The sequence below is a fragment of the Catharus ustulatus genome, chromosome 5 (genome assembly GCF_009819885.2).
Source record: "Catharus ustulatus isolate bCatUst1 chromosome 5, bCatUst1.pri.v2, whole genome shotgun sequence".
Classification (NCBI taxonomy): domain Eukaryota; kingdom Metazoa; phylum Chordata; class Aves; order Passeriformes; family Turdidae; genus Catharus; species Catharus ustulatus.
The window spans coordinates 29,168,674-29,187,066 of record NC_046225.1 but is presented as its reverse complement, the minus strand read 5'-3'; the positions used below and the strand labels follow the sequence as shown (position 1 = coordinate 29,187,066).

The 18,393-nt window shown below is 43.1% G+C and overlaps 1 protein-coding gene across 6 annotated transcripts in view; it reads left to right on the top strand.

Moving 5' to 3' along the window:
- The window catches only part of FBXW7 (F-box and WD repeat domain containing 7), a 229,661-nt gene that overhangs the window by 186,502 nt on the left and 24,766 nt on the right, over positions 1 to 18,393 (top strand). For 3 of the 6 annotated variants that reach the window (XM_033059352.1, XM_033059351.2, XM_033059357.2), the window contains exons 3-4: positions 11,596 to 11,678; positions 14,702 to 14,843. In XM_033059352.1, coding sequence (XP_032915243.1) covers positions 11,596 to 11,678; positions 14,702 to 14,843 — 225 coding nt within the window. Of the gene's footprint in view, positions 1 to 9,031; positions 9,191 to 9,995; positions 10,020 to 10,043; positions 10,063 to 11,595; positions 11,679 to 14,701; positions 14,844 to 18,393 lie in introns of those variants that run through there. The other 3 variants (XM_033059353.1, XM_033059354.1, XM_033059355.1) reach the window with 3 other exon arrangements.

Here is an 18,393-nt window from a genome sequence, read left to right as displayed (position 1 = left end):
TTATCTGATCTACAAAGTTGCAAAATGTACCGGCTCCTGGGGGGTGCGCCTTATAGTCCGGTGTGCCTTATGGTCATGAAATTACTGTAATGGCCAAGGGTAGCCACAAGGAAGTGTTTGTTTTTTTCCTTCTTCCCAGTGGCTGTACTGGGAAATGCACATGAAGCTATAGCTGAGAGAGTGATGCCTCTAGGTACAGATAATAGGCTTATCCTCTCTGCATGGGACACTCGGGTCATAGTTCCTCATACCTTCTTCTGAGTGGTGTAGCTGGCTCAAGGAGTTTGTACACTGCCTGTGAATTGCTCATTTGCTTCTGCTGGCTCAATTGTTTGTGAAACCATGGTGGAAATTTAAACTAGCAACTAGTTCTAAAAGAAAGAAAAAAGAAAACCCCAAGGGTAAAAACTTAAATCCATGTCTCTTAACCTTGCATCAGTAAATGAATTGGTTCACAGGGTGTTTCTACTGATGTTTCTTCCTGCAGAAATAAGGGCAAAGAGCCATTTGGGGACGGGAACGAGCAGGTGAGACTGGGACATCTTTAAGCTGGTGTTATCACCAAGGAAGAATGCATGGATCTGTTCCTTTCATTGATGGGCATATGACAACTTTGGCTGTACTCCTTTAAAATAACCTAAGCATTGAAGCATATGTTGCAAATTCTGTGCCCAGATACAGAGAGCCAGCAAAGACGATAGGATATATGACCTTCAGAGGGGAGTTCTGCTCTGCTGGACACACAGTGATGCCATATTATATTAAGCTTGTCTGTGAAATCTCCCTGCTCTTAAAACATAATTTTAAGTTTATTAAAAGCATCCAATGCTGAAATCTGTTACGTACACTTCATGTTTAAATCCTTTTCAAAGCTATTTTTGCAGCCATTAACTAGCACACCTTTTGAATTTTATCACAATGTATTTAGAACTCTATTTTAAAGACAAATATTTTAAGAAAAGGTTTTATGGGAAATCTCTGCTATATATACCTTCAAAATGGTATTTGTAATCAAAGTTCACACTATTCTAATAGGATCATGATTTATAAATAAATATTAATTGATTTTTTTTTTTCAGTTGCTACCAATACCATTTCCTTCCCTGCAGAAATAAAGCTTAAAGTCTTTTTACGATTTTGTTTGACTTCAGTGCCGTACTTTGCATGGAAATCATGGATAATCATGTGTGGGGCATTTACAGTAATTTCATGATTACAAGTCGCACCAGATTATTAGCCGCACTTTCGTTTGCAGCGAGGATCCACGTGCAACTTTCACAAAGTTGCCAATTAGTAACAAAATCGCGGGATCAAGGGGTTTACTGGCTTGGCCCTGCTCGGGGCGGCCACCAGGGAGCGGCCCCAGCCTCGCTCACCGCTGCCACCAGGAGGCGGGGGAGCGGCGTGCCCGGCCGGTGCTACTGGGAAGTGGGAGAGGGGCTTGCCCAGCCACTGCCACCAGGAGGAGGAAGAGGGGCTTGCCCGGCTGGTGCCATCGGGAAGCGGGAGAGGGGCTTGCCCAGCCGGTGCCACTGGGAAGAGAGAGAGGGGCGTGCCCAGCCACTGCCTCTGGGAAGAGGGAGAGGGGTGTGCCCAGCCGCTGCCACCGGGAAGCGGGAGAGGGGCTTGCCTAGTCGCTGCCGCTGGGAGGAGGGAGAGGGGTGTGCCTGGCCGGTGCCGCCACTGCGCCCCCCTGGGCTGGGCGGCGCCGCTGCTGTGCTGCCACTGCCCCGCCGCCCGGGGTCGGGTGGGCTCCGGCTCGGCTCCGGGCTGCTGCTGGGTCGGACTTCCAGGTTGGGAAATTTCCAAAATTTTTTCATATATAAGCCACTCCTGAATGTAAGCCACACTTCCAGTTTGGGAGCAAAATTTTAGTAAAAATGGTGCGGCTTATAATCATGAAATTACTGTAATTTTGAAGACAGTCTTCAAAACACTTTGCCAAGAAACATTACATGGTTAGTGAAACAGTTTGGTGACTTACCCATCATATTTCATAATACATATTCTCCGCTCCACTTAAATAAGCTTTGGAAGGCTTCATGCAATGTAGTGTAATACCCCTCTGTGTCCTTCCTTCCATAGTAGAGTTACTGTTGCTTTCACTACTTCCTCCTGGAGGTTAAGTTCATCAGTATTATAGAAATACATCATTGATCATTAAGCTACTGATCAGTGCACATTGCAGTGTCCAGAATTGCTTGTATTACACTTAAACTATACATGATCATAAGTGTAAATTTCTTCCTGTAACTGTGTTAGGCAAACATGCGGAAGTGAACCTTTCTGAGCTTGCTGTGCACATTATAAACAAATTAAGCAGAAATTCCTCTATCTGAATGGCTTCCAGGGAGCCAAGTTGCTTTTGTTCTTCCCTAATAGCTGTAATATAGCAGCTGTTGGTCACAAATTGGTGCACCTAAATTCATTTCTGCAGGTCTATTTCGTGGCATCAATACCAATGGTATATTCTACACAGTTACACCTGTGTGACAGGTACATCCTACACTGTACCCGTGAACTTCCTTAGCCAAATACCCATTTTCCTTAACTGGTGAGTGTGCTAAACTTTCATCTCACCCAGCCCACAGATCTGGAATTTACCCATAAAATAATTCTAGCTCAGCAACTTCTATACACACTAATAAATCTCAAATCTGTAGCCTGTAAGGCTGCTGCCTAACCCAAACTGAACTGGGAGAAAATGTGAGAATGTGGGATTTCTATGATCCCAGTGGGTTACTTGTTTAATTTCATAATAGTTCAGAAAGAAAAAGATCTGACCATAAAAGCAATGCCTTTTTGTAGTGGAAAAGCCCACCCTGAATTGCTTTGAAACCTGCTAAACACTTGCTATCATGTGGAATATTTTTCTCCGTTTCTGAAACCTTACACATGCTGGACTCTAGCATGTGCCTTTCTCACTGAGTGAGTGGGAGCTTAGGCTTTTAAATGTAGGTGTCCTAAGCTAAGCTGTTGTTAAATGTCTGAAGCAAATGGTGGAAATATCTCTCTGTGGGGCCAGATTCTTGCCTAAATGGGAGTATTTGGCAAATTAAATGAAGTATGTAGCTGGATGAATAGGTCAAATATAGAAGACAAAGTGCTGGCTGCTGCAGCTGCCCAAACTAGATTACCAAGCAGAAGGGGAATGTTTAAAGCCAAAGTGGATCCAAATTTGAGAAAGGGAAGAACAGCTAAGCATTACTGTTCTTCTCAGGTTGTCTTCACTGTGTCCACGGTAAATCTTGCACAGCTAAGAATTTGACCCCTCACTATTGATTTCCTGGATAGAGAAAGCCCTGCAATCCTATTAGACAACACACAAAAATCACTTTGAAATGTTTCTAAAGGAGTGAGTCTGCTAAGCGTCTGCTAAATGTGCAGAGTACACTGAATCCCTTCTGGCACTGTCTTGAATGATGCATTTACCAATATTAATGGAGACACCAAACCATATTGCTCCACGGTTCCTCCTGCACACATTATGCTTCCAACACATGTGTGAATATGAAATGCCAATTACGGTTTTTGCTTTCTCTGGTTTAAGCATCAGTGTTTTTCAAAATGCTGACTGGCCATTAACACAGCCAGACCATCCTGTGGTCTCTCCACCCAAAAATGTTTCTCCAGCTAAAAAAAAAACAACCCCCCCCCCACCAAAAAGTTGTTTCTTTGGTCTGTTGCACTGTAATCTCTGATCTTCTGGGGATTATATAGCACTGCGGGTGATTTCTGTAATTCATTTTAGTCTTTCTTTAGAAGTAATAGACGGTCTTAATTACAGCATGCCACATGACAAACTGGTAAAGGTGCTAGAAGTGATGCCAACAGGAAAAGAATTGGATGTTGTGAATTTTTTTTCTAATTAAGAGTTTGCAGTACTGACAGGAAATAAGATTGGACTTGTGTCCACTGAAAAGTATGTACAGTAATTTCACAATTATAAGCCGCACCATTTTGACTAAAATTTTGATCCCTACCCAGAAATGCGACTTACACTCAGGAGTGGCTAATATATGAAAAACGTTCTGAAATTTCCAAACCTGGAAGTGAAGCCAAGGTGCCGAGCCGAGCACCTGCCAGTAAAACCCGGGATTGCGCAATTGTTACAAATCGGTTACTCTGTTGCGCAGTGGGTAGAGGTGGGCTCCATGCTGCCGGCAGCGCGGGGGCAGAGGTGGGGGGCTCCCTCCTGCCAGCCCCACGGCAGGGGGATAAGGCGGTGGGCTCCATGCCCGCTGCCATCGGGGGAGCAGGCGGGCTCTATCCTCGCCTGCTGCCACAGGTGTGGGCGGGTGCTGCCACAGGTGTGGGCGGGTTCCGCCCTGCCTGCTGCCGCAGGGTAGTGCTGGGCTGGGGTGAGCGAGGCCGGTGGCAGCGGCAGCAGTGGTCGGCCCCGAGCAGCCCTGCCGAGCTGCAGCGCTGAGCTGGGCCATGTTGGCAGCCCCGAGAGGGCTGAGCCTGCCCGGCCCCGAGCTGAGCCAGTAAACCCCGCGATCCCGTGATTCTGTTACTAATTGGCAACTTTGTTGCACATGGGTCCTTGCTGCGAATGGCAGTGCAGCTTATAATCAGTTGCGGCTTATATATGGACAAAGACCTAAAGGTTGCTGACATCCAGAGGTGTGGCTTATAGTCAGGTGTGGCTTGTAATAGTGAAATTACTGTAATTTTACTCTAGACATTTTTCTAAATGCCATGAATTGTATGTTGTTTGTGGTTTTCAGAACTTGAAAAATTATTGTCAGCTTAAAAAAAGTAAGACCAACCTTTGAAATTAAATATATACTAAACAGGGAAAGAAACATGGTAACTTTTGATTTTTCTCTTAATATTGCTTTAAAATGTAGTCTTCCTCAGTGTACCTTAATTTGTGATGAATGTTTACTTTATATCATTAAGTTGTCTTGGGGCATAAAGTTACTGTAGCAAATATTATTTCAAATATTGCTAGAGATGTAAGTGAATGCATCGTCTTTGCTACTTGCTGTCAGGCTCTCAAAAGTACCTGCAGGGTTGGGGTCTTATTCCTCCACCTTTGTATTTTTCCAGAAGATGCAGAGTGAAGCTGTGTGACCTCAGTTTTCCCAGGTTAGGCAGTTCCACATTACTTCTGCAAAACATTAAATAATTTCCTACAAGGGAGAATGTGGTGCATTCATTACATGATTTTTTTTCTGAGGACAGGGTGGTTCTCAAAGTCAAGGGAGAGAGACAAAGTCCTTTCTAGACAGGAATTTAGAAGTGGGATTCTAAAAGTAGGTGCTATCAGCCTTTGGTGGAACATGTTCTTCTCCAATAACTAAGGAGGGCCTAGGCTGTGGTTCAGCATTTTGGGGAAGAACAGACATCCAACTAGAGTAATTTTGCAATTACCCAGAGACTATCAAACTTAGTTTGAAATAGAGAGAATGTTTCTTTATTTGTAGAGAATCAAAAGTGGGACCACTCCAGAGAAAAAACACTAAACAGGTGAGATCCAGAGCCCTAATCATATGAAAATTTTTTTTCCTCTGAGAAAGGCAGATTACTAGATAAGAGATGGTCATTGTTCAAATGTCATGTCTATCTGTGATATCTGTATCTAAAATTAATAAAAAACCCAAATCTTTTGTGCAGAACAAATACCTGACATACCAAGTTTTCTACCATTAGCAAATGATTGTTGGGGTTATTACATGGGTCCTGACTGTGTTGAAGTGATTAGTAGTTAAGTCAGTGGGGTTTTTTACCATGAGAGAATATCTGCCAGTCATGATCAAAAGAGAAGTAATCTGCAATAGTAGTACTTCAAAAGGGATGAAAATAGTAATTTCTAATTATTATTCAACTCACTGACTGCTTAATTCTGAAGCACATTTTGTTCAAAAGATAAATCTAGCCATGCTGTCAGATTACACTTGCCTTTGGGCCGGGGGAGAGGCTAATCCCTGGAGATTTCCTACCCGCTCCTGCTTCTATGCTGGAGCAAGAGTAGCCATCATCCCTCCTCTGCATAGAGTACATTCACTGATGGGAAAAGGGGCAGAGGTCGCTGCAAGCATCACAAGGCATTAGGCAGGCACATAGATAAAGTACTTCTAAGTTCTCACAGTGATAATGTTCAAATTCTTCTTACTCTGATGATTTGAGTGTTAATTTGCTTCCTGTGATTATTTAATGTGTACATGCAGCCTGTGGGGTTTTTTTCCCTTCCCCTTTGCATATGATGTGCTAGCAAAGAAAGTAATAGTCTCCTGGGATATGTACAGCTCTTGAGGTATGAAGTCAACTCCAGAGCATTTTGTTCTCATAAAATATACAGCACTGCAGTTTAGTGGATAATGGCATAAATGCCAAGATTTGATGGGCAAAACCATTTTCGCTGGGAGATGTAAAGCACTGTGAGGACTCAGTGCTGGATGGGAGATATATACAACCATAGAGAGGCAGAATCTGTGCTGTGGAGGTAGTGATTTCACCTTATCTGAGTGTCCTAACACCTGCCACTTGTCTATTGCTAAGTAATAATACATATGAGATTTTTCAAAGTACAGTAAATTCACGAATACAAGCCGCACTGAGTATAAGCCGCATCTCTGGGTGTTGGCAAATATTTCGGTTTTTGTCCATAAATAAGCCACACCCGAATATAAGCCGCTCTGTCGTTCGCAGCGAGGACCCGTGTGCAATTAGTAACAGAACCACAGGAGGGCGGGGTTTACTGGCTGAGCTAAGGCTGTGCAGGCTCGGCCCACTAGGGGCTGCTGACGGGGCCAGGTGGCCCAGCCCGGTGCTGCCGTTCGGGGCCGGCCGCCGCTGCCACTGGGCTCGGTCACCCTGGGTCGGCGCTGCCCCGCGGTGGCAGGCAGGGACGGAGCTTCCCCCGCTCCTACGGCAGCGGCGGCGGGCGGGGACGGAGCTTTCCCGCGCCCGTGGCGCCGGCGGTGGGCGCGGACAAAGCACCCCGCCTCCTCCCTGGGCCACGGCAATGGCTGCGCGCACTTTCCCCCCCCCCGGGCCGCGGCAATGGCTGCACGGGGCTCCCGTCGGCTCCCGGAGCCACGGCAATGGCGGCGCCCCGCCCCGGTCCTCCCCGGGCCGCAGCAATGACAGTGCAGGGCCCCTGTCGGCTCCCCGAGCCGCGGTAATGGCGGCGCAGGGCCCCCATCGGCTCCCCGAGCCGCGGCAATGGCGGCGCAGGGCCCCTGTCGGCTCCCCGAGCTGTGGCAATGACAGCGCGGCCCCCCCCTCCTCCCCGAGCCGTGGCAATGGCGGCGCAGGGCCCCCGTCGGCTCCCCGAGCCGCGGCAATGGCGGCGCGCACCCCCACCCGTCCTCCCCTGGGCTGCGGCAGAGGAGGGAAGAAGAGAGCTCTCCCGCCTCTCTCCCCGCCCCCCCGTGTTGCCTGCAGGGAGCCAGGGCAACACAGTAACACTGTAACAATCGTGGAATACCGGCTTTTACTGGCAGGTGCTTGGCTCAGCACCCTGGCTGGCACGTCTGGGGTTATAAATGTCAGAAAATTATTCACATATTAGCCGCCCCCGACTATTAGCCGCACTTCCGGGTTTCCACCAAAATTTTTGTCAAATTGCTGCGGCTTGTATTCGTGAAATCACTGTACTAATGAGGAAGCTAATGGGTTTTACAGTTCCACTCCTTTAGATGTGTGTTCTATAAAGGTAAAACCTGTTTTGTACTGCTTTGGATGATAAAGAAGATGATTTCCTCTCAGGTCATTAGGAACGGCCTACATGCTTCCTTCTGTTTGAGTGCATTGATTTGGAGGGCTGCTGAGCATCTTCAGTTTCCACTGCACTTGGGGAAAATTATAGGGGAATGCTGCAGCTTCAGATCATATTCGGATATGTTCTGTTCTGAACTTAGGCAGAAAACTTTACAGGAGTGGAAAAAAAATTTTAAAAATTTAAAAAATAATAAAAAAAGAAAGATTTTGGAAGCTGAAGTCTCTTGAGTCACTAAAACAATCAAACTACTCAGCTGCTGTGCCGGTTCCAGGTGTCTGAGAGTCTAGACATATGTCAGGAACTTCAATGCCCTTGAATAGAGCCGTAAGGGTGAACTGGACAGATTTTTTTAATGTGAACAATGACTAAAAAAGGAGCGTTCTTTAGTAATTAATTACCAAGGGCTTTCCTTGTGCTTTCACTGAAAGACAAGTGAGAATCCTGCGAAGGATTTGAAGCCCGAACTAAGATGGCTTGGTGCCGCCCAAGAGCTGCCTTGTACAGAAGAGGGGCATGTGTATGCGTCCAGGCTCTTCCAGGTGCGCGGGGAAGGCTGCCCACCTCCCTGCTGGGGAAACTCCGCTCCTGCCTCTGACAGCTCCGGATTAGTGTTTCAATGTATATTAATTAATTGTTGGATTATGGTCTTTAAACTCCTAAATCTTCAAAAACCGTTTATTCTATTGTCTAGCCAATAGATTGTACTTCAGTATATTTTTCCCTGGCAAAACTGTAGTGCATTTCAAATTATTCTAAAATTACCCGCACTTTTAAATTACTAATTTGGGTCTGTCCACGGAATGCAATCATGGACGAGTCCAGCCAGGCCCGCCGAGGGCGATGGTATAATTATAGTTAGTGGAAATGAGCTTGTTTTGAGAGAGTGGCATTGAGAGAACAGAGCGAGGGCTTGGTGGCAGCCCTTGCCTCGGAGGCGGTGCGGGAGAAGTGGGAGGGGAGGGAGGGAGAAAGATGAAAGGGGGAAATAGCCCCAAACCCACGTAGCCCTGTTTTTTTGTTTTTGGTTTTGTTTTTGGGTTTTTTGGTTTTTGTTTTTTTTAATTTTTTCCCCTCTCTGCGCAGGGTGAGGGCGGTTTCCCGCCGGCGGGGCCCGCGGGTCCCTCCCGGCCGCGCATCCCGCAGTGCCGCGCCGCCGCTGCGGAGGCGGACGGGGAGGGAGGGACGGGGCGGAGCGGATGCGCGGGGCGGCGGGAGGCAGGCGGCGGGCAGGGGGAGCCGCGCAGGCAGGGCCGGGCCGGGCCGGGCCAGCAAAGCCGCCGCCGCCCGCCGTGCCCGAGCATGTCGGCGCGGGAGGCGGTGACCTACCTGCCGGAGAAGGGGCTGTACTGCCAGCGCCTGCCCGGCCGCCGGGCCCGTGGGGTGCCGCCGCCGCCGCGCAAGGGGAAGCGCGCGGACACCATGGGCTTCTACGGCACCCTCAAGATGATCTTCTACAAAGTGAGTGGCCCGGGTGCGCGGCCGCGGAGGGCAGGGAGGGACGGGCGGTGGCCGTGCGTCCTCCGCACCGGCGGTCCGCAGGCGGAGACGTGCCGGCGGCGGAGGGCTGCCACCCGGCCGTAACTGCAGTCAGTACGCTGCCGGGGAGCGCTGCCAGCGCTTGGTGACGGGCGGTGATGCGGTATGCAGTTTGCTGCCCCTTCTTTTCATTTTTAAAAATATTTTTTGTTTTAATTTTTTTATATACTGCAGTCTCGGTTAGTTCGATAAATAAACGTTGTCTGAAGGAGTTGTGTTTTCCTAGCGGCAAATTAAATGTCTAGAGCATGTTTGCTCGACGGTTTCTGTGTTTTGGTTGCACAGAGACCTTACTGATGTCTGAATCTTCTCACGAGACCTCTCTGCTGTAGAGAAAGTTTTATCTTCTTCTTATGATAAACGGCGTTTAGCACCTTCTAAGATACTGAAAGTCAGTCTGTGTGATGGACCCCATGTAAAAGTTGCCTAAAATGTCGGAAAAAAAAACCAACCAAAAGAAACAGGTGAAATCATTATCAGGCAACATAATGCATATTGTTTTCTTCACTAACGTGAAAGAATAAATCACCAGAGCTGATTTTTCTGCTGTTGGCTTTCTACTTTTTATTTTTAAGGTGTGCTTTTGAAAAACTGCATCTACCTCATATGAGAAGCAGAAGAGGAATATGATGATAACCTCTCAGAAGGGCAAGCTGGAAATAAAAATTTTCCTTGAACAGGAAAAATCCTTTCTGAAAAGTGTATCATCAAATACTGAAATTCGTTCTCAAACATCTTCCTTATGCTGCTGGTAATTTTGGTGGCTCACCCACCTAGCACAGCAATAGAGGATGGTATCCATTATTTTTCAGTGATCTTTGCAATTGGTTTTCTTGGGGGGAGTGGGGGGGCTGCTCCTCCTGAGACGTGGGGAAGCAGTGAGGGTAAGGCTGGTGATTTGGGAGCATGAAGGGTGGTTCTGGCTCGGTGCTTGTCTGGTGAAATCTGGTGGAGTGTCCCATGTGAGGCATGGGCAAGAAAAGACAGCTACAAGGCAAGCTCTTCTGGTTGTGTTGTAGCTGTTCCCATATAAAAAAGCCTTAGCTTTCCTGTGTAAGCACTAGTGAAGCAGAACACAAGATCTTCAGTGGCTGTTTTTAGGTAAAGCCATAAGAGTATTTTAAAAGTATAAATAACCAAAATCACAGCAAAAGTATATGGGGCATAAGCATTAGAAAATCCTGTTGAGTTTGAGGTGTTTTGTTTTAGGTAAGTAGACTGATAAAATAAATAGTTAAATAACTGTTATAATAAAATATTTTAAAATATCAAATCAGTTGTGTAATAAAGATGCCAACTTTTAAACTGTATCTTAATAATGAAATTTTGGAAAAAAAGAAAGCAAATGGTTTTACTAAAGTCTGAAATGTAATACAAGTAGTTTATGTATTTTGCAGCTTATAGTTGTAAACAGCAGTAAATATTCTTCAGCTGGCTAAACTGTTGTGGTGTATCACATCTCAAAAAAAAAAAAAATTAAAACCAGAAAAAACCTCAGAAGTTGCATTTGGCACACGTAGGTCTCATTTAGTTCAAAAGTCTGTGGTTAAAGATTACCCGAATATGTAGAAAGTAATCTCTATTTGCCTGGGTAAATATGGCTTTCATTGATTTCCATCTCTTTGGTAATTTTTGCAGTCTGGCTTCCCCTTTTAGCAGCTGACCTGCTCATTATTTGGTTTTGATCCTATCTAATTGCAGGTGACATTTGGGGCTGGGGTGTAATGTTTTTCATCCTTACCCTTCTTGGAAAAATACTGTTTAATCTGTCAGTTTGTTTTACCGCAGTTTTACGAATGTTTTTAATGTACAGCTTTAAAATATAAATATAGACAAAATAAAAGATACGGTAATTTTGGTTTTTTTAGACCTTGAAATAAATAGGGTTTATAATGAAGGCAGACTACCTAAAATTTAACCGTTTCAATGGCAGACTGAGCAATGAACCTGAACACAAAAAATCCAGGATCCAGGGCTTTGGTTTAGTTCCTTCCCTCCTCTTCTGGGAGGACAGAGAGAAAATAGCTTAGTGAATAAACCAATACACTGCACACTTTTTCACAATTTGGGAATTAAAAGAATGTAATTCCAATAGATTTTGGACCCTAAAAGAGACATAATATGTACCGGCACCCATAAAACATGTATCAAATATTGTTGAATTTGGAAAATAAAATGTTGCTTTAAATCATTTTATACGTGTCAACTTTTTGAAATTTGGTATAAAAGTAGAAGGTAAAAATGTGTTAATTTTACAGAAGTACACATAAGTAAGATTGATTGTGTAACTAAATCTGTGTTGTTACTCTTTTTCCCTCACCTTGCAGATGAAGAGAAAGTTGGACCATGGCTCTGAGGTCCGTTCTTTCTCTCTGGGAAAGAAACCCTGCAAAGTCTCAGAATACACGAGGTAATTAAACACAATGACAGATCACTGGATCCTGATTCCTGCAAATATCCTAGCTTTCCAGTTGCTGAGCCTGATTAATTAAGCACCTCTTAATGTTAAAACACTGAAAAGCAAAGGAGAAGTGGTATCAGCATTTGTATATTGCTTTGCTAATTGAAATTACGTGAACTGAAGATGGGTTTTAATGAAGTAGCTGGACTTGCATTTCTTCAGTTGAGGTTTGTGTTTCATTCTAAATGTAGCATGCCCATTTACTTAAGAGATGTTTTGAGGCCTGGAGCATTCTTGGGAAAGTCAGTCAGATTTTAAAAAGGGGCATAACGATAAACCCTAAGACTATTAAAATTGTGATCAAATGTATCACTTTGCTATGGTAACAGGAATGAGAGAATGGAAATTCATGTAGGCAGAGCAGACCAGGAACATATGCATACTTGCTATCCAGTGTGAAAGTATTATGGGTTCTGGTCCGCTTCCTTGCTACTCCTCTGTGGTACCAGGAAGCACAAATACCTGCTGTTTCCATCAGGTGCTTTGTGGGGTAAAGCATTCCCAACCATGAGCAGCAGTAGCAGAGCAGGGCTGTGGAACCATGCCTTACAACTGCATTCTTACTATGTAGTTGCCATAACAATTGTGCTTGGATGTCACACTGCTTCCTGTTCTGTTTGAATATACACTATTTTGCATTTTTCCCCCACTATAAGTATCGTCCCTCCCATGAGCATTGCATTTACCTCCCAAGACTATCTGGAAATGGCACTTCCTTTGAACTCACTACAGCAGTGTTCAGTCACTGATGGCTCTTTCAAAGTAGTTTATATATCATTTCTCTTCCATTAAGAGGTTTATCCAGTGATGAATGAAAAGATGGGCTGCAGATCGTAGGGTTACATTTCAGATGTGTAAATGCTACAGCAGAGTAAAAGAGGTGATGTGTTGCTGCTGAGAGGCACTTGTTGCAGCTTCCACATTCCCCCAAGCCTGCAGGTGGTATCTTCTGATTTCTGAGTCTGTCTAATGGAAGGACTCTCTTGCTGGCCACCATTTATTCAGGTGACACACTGGGAGTTCTCTGCATTCCCAGAAGAGTAAACAATTCAGCACCAAAGAAAGTACACTTTTTTGTCAAGCGTATGTGTCAGATTTAGAGGAGCTGCTGGACTTGTCAAGCTTCCACAGAGACCTCACTTGTTGTTTCAGGGAAATGAAAACAGAGGAAAAATGAAGCACAAACAAGTATCTTGTGGTTTAATCTCAGGTAAAAGGAAAGAAACTTTTAAATCCTGCTTTGAATAACTGTTTTTGACTGAGAACCAGTTTACAGCAGAAGAAAGTAAAGTGTAACTGTTCTACTGGAGTAGGTTCAAGGCTACATACTGCTCAGAACCAATAAAAGCTAATTTCAAGTGCCTTATTTTGGACCTTGAATGATAGGCCTTGTGCTGGATCTCTGTGCAGATGGTTAGAATGACTAAGCTGTAAAACCACATTTTTATTTTAAAAATACTTTTTACTGACATTACTTGGATTTTGAGTAGTTATTGGCATAAAATAATCCTTAAATAACATTTTATCCTCCTCTCTTAAACTCATTGATTTGGTTTTACCTAAATAATATGTAGGCAAATTATGCAGTTCCTAGTGCCTGCTTGTTTCCATTTTCTCTAGGATCAGGCACTCTAAAATTGACCAGCTGATGAACTTTGTTTGCATGTAACAGATAAAGTCAGTAAACAAATGCCATTAAGAGGATCCTTCATCTCTGAAACAGTATTTTCATACCAGCTTCTGTTTCTGTTATTACTTAGTAAAATGAACAGTTAAAAATAGACCTGCCCAAACCAATCTTTACTTTTCTTAACCTGTTTGGGTAAATGTTAGGACGTGCTATGATTGTCCTTCAGAATAAGGAAGAATAGTGTGAAATATTTGTAGAGCATAATGAGGTAAATATTAAAATGAACTTGCCATGCATCATTTAAAGCTATTCCTGTAGCCACTGAAAAATTAGTAAACCCTCTAAGCTCATGCCTCCTAAAAAGCTGGGTTTATCCTGCAAAAAAACAGAGGGATTTTGGGAGTCTCACACTATATTCAAAGTGTTCATGCTTGTGCAAATACTGCTGGGATTCCATATCCTGATAGGGAATACAGCTTTGATATTCTGTGAACGAAGTACTTTATATTATGTAAAAAACAAAACAAAAACAAAAACAAAAAACCCCAAACCAAACCAAAAAACAACAAAAAACCCCAACAACAAAAATCCAAAATGAAAAAACAATCAACCAAATAAAAAAACCCAAACCAGAAAACACTGTCAGTTGTATTTCTTTAGACTCCCACAATAGTAGCTTAATCCGAGCTCTTTTAAAAGCTCCATTCCATATTAATGAACTGGTTTCTAACATGTCAGAGTGAATAAATCAAACTGATTCAAAGAGCACCTTTGGCTCCTTTTCACTTCACACCCCCCCTTAATTTCTGTGTCATTCTATCAACACAGGAACTTAAAAACACCATACAGAGTATTTCAAAGCCCAATCTAAGACCACTAAACCACTAGAACCACTTGATATTACTAGCTCTTTGTCAACAAAATATATTAAAATCTAAAAATGGGGTTTTTTTTCCCCCTTTCTGTTTGGAGATTAAGCAGCAGTAGCACATTTCACATACAGGTGGGAACTCTGAGGTCTGGCTTCCTGTATTCCCCATCAGAAGCCACCAGTGTAGCCCAAAAGGAAAGGAATGTATAAACCTGTATCTTTACACACATATTTACATCCGTATTTCTCCCCTAGTTGGAGGGCTAGCACTGGTAGGTAGAAGCAGGCAGATTTATCCAAGTGAGGGACTGACCTCTTGAGTGACTAGCAGAACAATTCTTCACGTTAATGCTTTTGCATTAAGCTAAAGAGTTTAAGTAATAGTTGCAAATTATGTATGAGATTTTTTGTTCTCTTGTGGATTTTTCTTGATGTTTTACTTATGGCTATCACTCTTCATTTGTATGGCAGTACCACAGGGCTGGTGCCATGTTCCGCCACACCAACAACGTTTGGGGACCTGCGGGCAGCCAATGGCCAGGGACAGCAGCGGCGCCGCATTACATCTGTGCAGCCACCATCGGGCCTCCAGGAATGGCTGAAAATGTTTCAGGTAACCATGCTTGCAGAAATAAGCATCTGAAGCAACTCCACCTCCATGGTTTATGTAAGGGAGAGCTTCAGTAGAGCTGGTCTTCCTTATACATCCCAGAATGTCTCTACCATTGATTTAGAGTTCTCTTGCAATAACAAATGGGAATCAACTTTAAGGAATACTTGTCCCCTGCTTCAGCAAATAATAGCTTTAACTTGTTTCTTAATAATATAATCCTTCCTGTTTAATGCTTTCACATTTTCTGCAAAGTCTGTCCAACATGTAAGGGCTACCTGCATGGCCTCAAGGCATTTTCACTTGAGACTAATAAGCTTTGGTGCATGGTTAGCTTCAGTGCAGTTATACCATTACCGAAGGCTGAAGTGTTTGAGAAAGTGGTGCAGATACACAAGCCAGTAAAACCAAGGCTATTGGCTGTTTGGTTAGGATAAGTAGTCTATAAGCACATGAAAATTTTGCCTATATAGAGAAATGTGTACAGTGTGTAATGTAGAAAACATGTCTTAATACATATATATTTAGATACTTTCAACTTGCCAAAATACTTAGTTGCAATGCTAAGTACCTAAATGTTGATCTATATTACTGAGAGAGAGAGGGAGGCCTCTCTCTCCTAACTGGAGATCATTGAGCAGCACTTATTGATCACATCTGTCACTGGTAGGTTTTATTGTATTCACAAAACGGAGTCCCTTACTTTTGAATGCAAAGCTTTCAGAGTCACATAGTTCTATCACAGTGTTACATCTGCTTGCTTCCTCATTTTCTGTGGGCTTATTTTTCACATGGATTTTGTGAAAGGGGAAAGTCTTAAACAGCCGAATTATAAAAGCACATTCAGAGGGGAGGTAGCTCTGCCCAAAAGGCAGGATTAAATGGCGCATGCGGCATCATTCTTGCAACACGATGTTTTGCCTGTAAAGAAACAGGAATGAGAGAACTTTCTTCGTGTACTGTGTATTTGATAGTACAGCTTAATAGCTCTGTTAGTTTATCTGAAAATATATTTCAAATTAATTTTGAAACTCAGTTTCTAGGGGCATGTTAGGGCGACATATGTATTGTTTCAGGTAGAACTGTTCTTTGGCATGGAAGCTGGCAGTGACCAGTGATACTTAGCTATTTTGAGAACTCTCACCTGTATGCTGGCCTTCAGTCCATCTCCTGTGTTATCTTTTCAGATAAAATCAAGATGACTCTGCAAATATTAAGAAAACTTAAGATGATCTCTAAGGGTTTTTATATGCATTTCTTGTTGTTATGTTTTACCGTTGATCTAAGCCTTTTATTTTGAAAGTAACAAAATAACGCAGAAGGGAGAAACAGTTGTGTGGTTGCACTTTCCTTTTAAAAATAAAGTTGTATATGGATTTCAATGAAGTCTCGAAAGAAGAATAGAAAGGCATTTTATTAGATTCAAACCAGTTAATTTCTTAAAGGCCTATTTATTTTTTCTGATTTGCAGTGGCTCTTGACTTCAGTTCTTTTTAAAATTCACTCTAAGAGTTTTTAAAACCCTGTGCCCAAGTTTATCTTTACAAAATTTAATTCTTTACAAGAAGTTTTAAGTTACCAAATTGCTTACCATAAGGGAAAAAAGTCAGCTGGATGCTAAGTTCAGTCAGAGTTGGTATTTGCTTTAAAAATTACTAAGCTCTCTCTTTGTCCTACTTCATATACTTAGGGTATTGGGTTTTTTTTAATTAAGTAAATTATTTTAAAATGGCATTTTCATGGAAAATTGATCTTGAAAAGTTGTCCCATACACACTAATATAGTCAATCACTTTGAATAAACAGTGAATGCTATCATTTTACCTACAACTGAAAGCATTTTTTTCACAGCATTTTAGATAGCGTCAAAAATGCTTTTGCCATGTCGTGCTGGCAACAGCACCATTCATTTTTTTTTCTTTTTTTTTTTTTTTTTAGATAAATAGTTGGCTTAGTCACCTAAATTCAAATTGCTTACCATTCCAAAGATGCTCAGGAATGAATACATGTACAACTGAGTAGTCCACCTCTTATGTGAAGCAGGCAGTAAAGATTGTACCATAACCAGCATTGCAGCATTTTCTGCTCTGTGTGTTGTGGTGGGACTAGATCAAGGGTTGGAGTTTCTGTAAAACCCCTACAAGCAGCTCTGGAGAGATCTGCACTACAACTTCATGCCCCTCTTGGCTTATCACTGGTTTGTTTCAAAGGAGTCCTGCAGACTTACAGCAGATCTCCTATCCGTCCCTGCTTATTTCCCTTTGGTTTTGCTCTCATGGAAGTTTTGTTACATACAAATTCAACTGAATTGAAATTCAGAGAAACTGAATTTCTGAGAAACTCTGTTATCCAACTCTAGCAGTGATGTTGGGTCACATCTCCTGTAGAAAAGGTCCATCATACATGGTGCAAATGTTTGGCCCAGGAGACCAGACTGGGGACTGGGACTCTGATATGGGTCAATGAGGGGACTTCAGTACCAGCTGTTCCTGAATCCCTCCTTGTGTGACAAACTACTTGCTGTACAGCTCTACAGCTGTAGATGATGTTTGTTTCAGTGCTTATGTGCTATTTTTATCTAGACTGAGATACCCTCAAGGTGGGGGATGGCAAGGTTTTCAGTAACTGATGCAAGAGCTGGACAGAAGCAGGCTCCAAGAAATGCCCTTCTGCAGGTCTCAGTAATGACAGACCTCCAATAACTGAACTTAGTAATGGAGAACAGCGCCCTGAAGTTAAACTCTTTAAAATGGGTTGTCAATATATACCTATTATAGCAAAAGGATATAGTTGCTACAAGCTGTAATTGTACAAATTGAAGGTAGCAGATGAGAACTGAGCAATAGAAGAGTGCAGGTCATGGAAGAGGATGGCTGCAGAAAGAGATGATGATAAAAAAGCAGGTGGCAGGTCAGACAGAAGATATGAGGTGGAAGTTGTAGAAGCAGCAAAGATGTTGTTTATATTGACTGTAAGAAAGGGAAGACATTTACCCAGAGTAGCAAGGGGAGGAAAGAAGGGTTAGTTTTCAGCTAGGTAGTGCCATTGTTGCAGCAGCTGCTTTACTGGATGAGGAAATGGTATGGACAACCAAAAGGCTTTGGCTGACAAATCAAGACCTTCCTGAGGAAATGGGAGGAAAGGAGGGGTATGTTTCTTCAGGATTCTGAAGTCATTCAAAGAACAGTATCAAAAGGCCCTGCTGGCTTCCCAAGGCTATGTGAATGAATCCTGGAGTTACCTTTTTTGAGGGAACCCCTGCCCAAAATAAAAGCTTTAGTTTAATTTTACATTAAAATTAAACTTCAGTTTTGATGACAAGAAAAGCAAAGGAAGTCAATTAAGCAACAGTATTTTAAGTATTTTACAAGAACCTTCAATTTGAAAGGGAATTACCTGGTAGGAATCCAAGGTGTTTGGTCACCTGCGCCTGCCTCAAAAGTCTCAGGTCATCTATAAGGTTTGGCACACAGTTATATATCTTTCTCTTCTTCAGTGCTTGGTCACTGTTGTTTCTCATCGAAGCTACAAAGTTACTCCTTATCCTTTCTGCC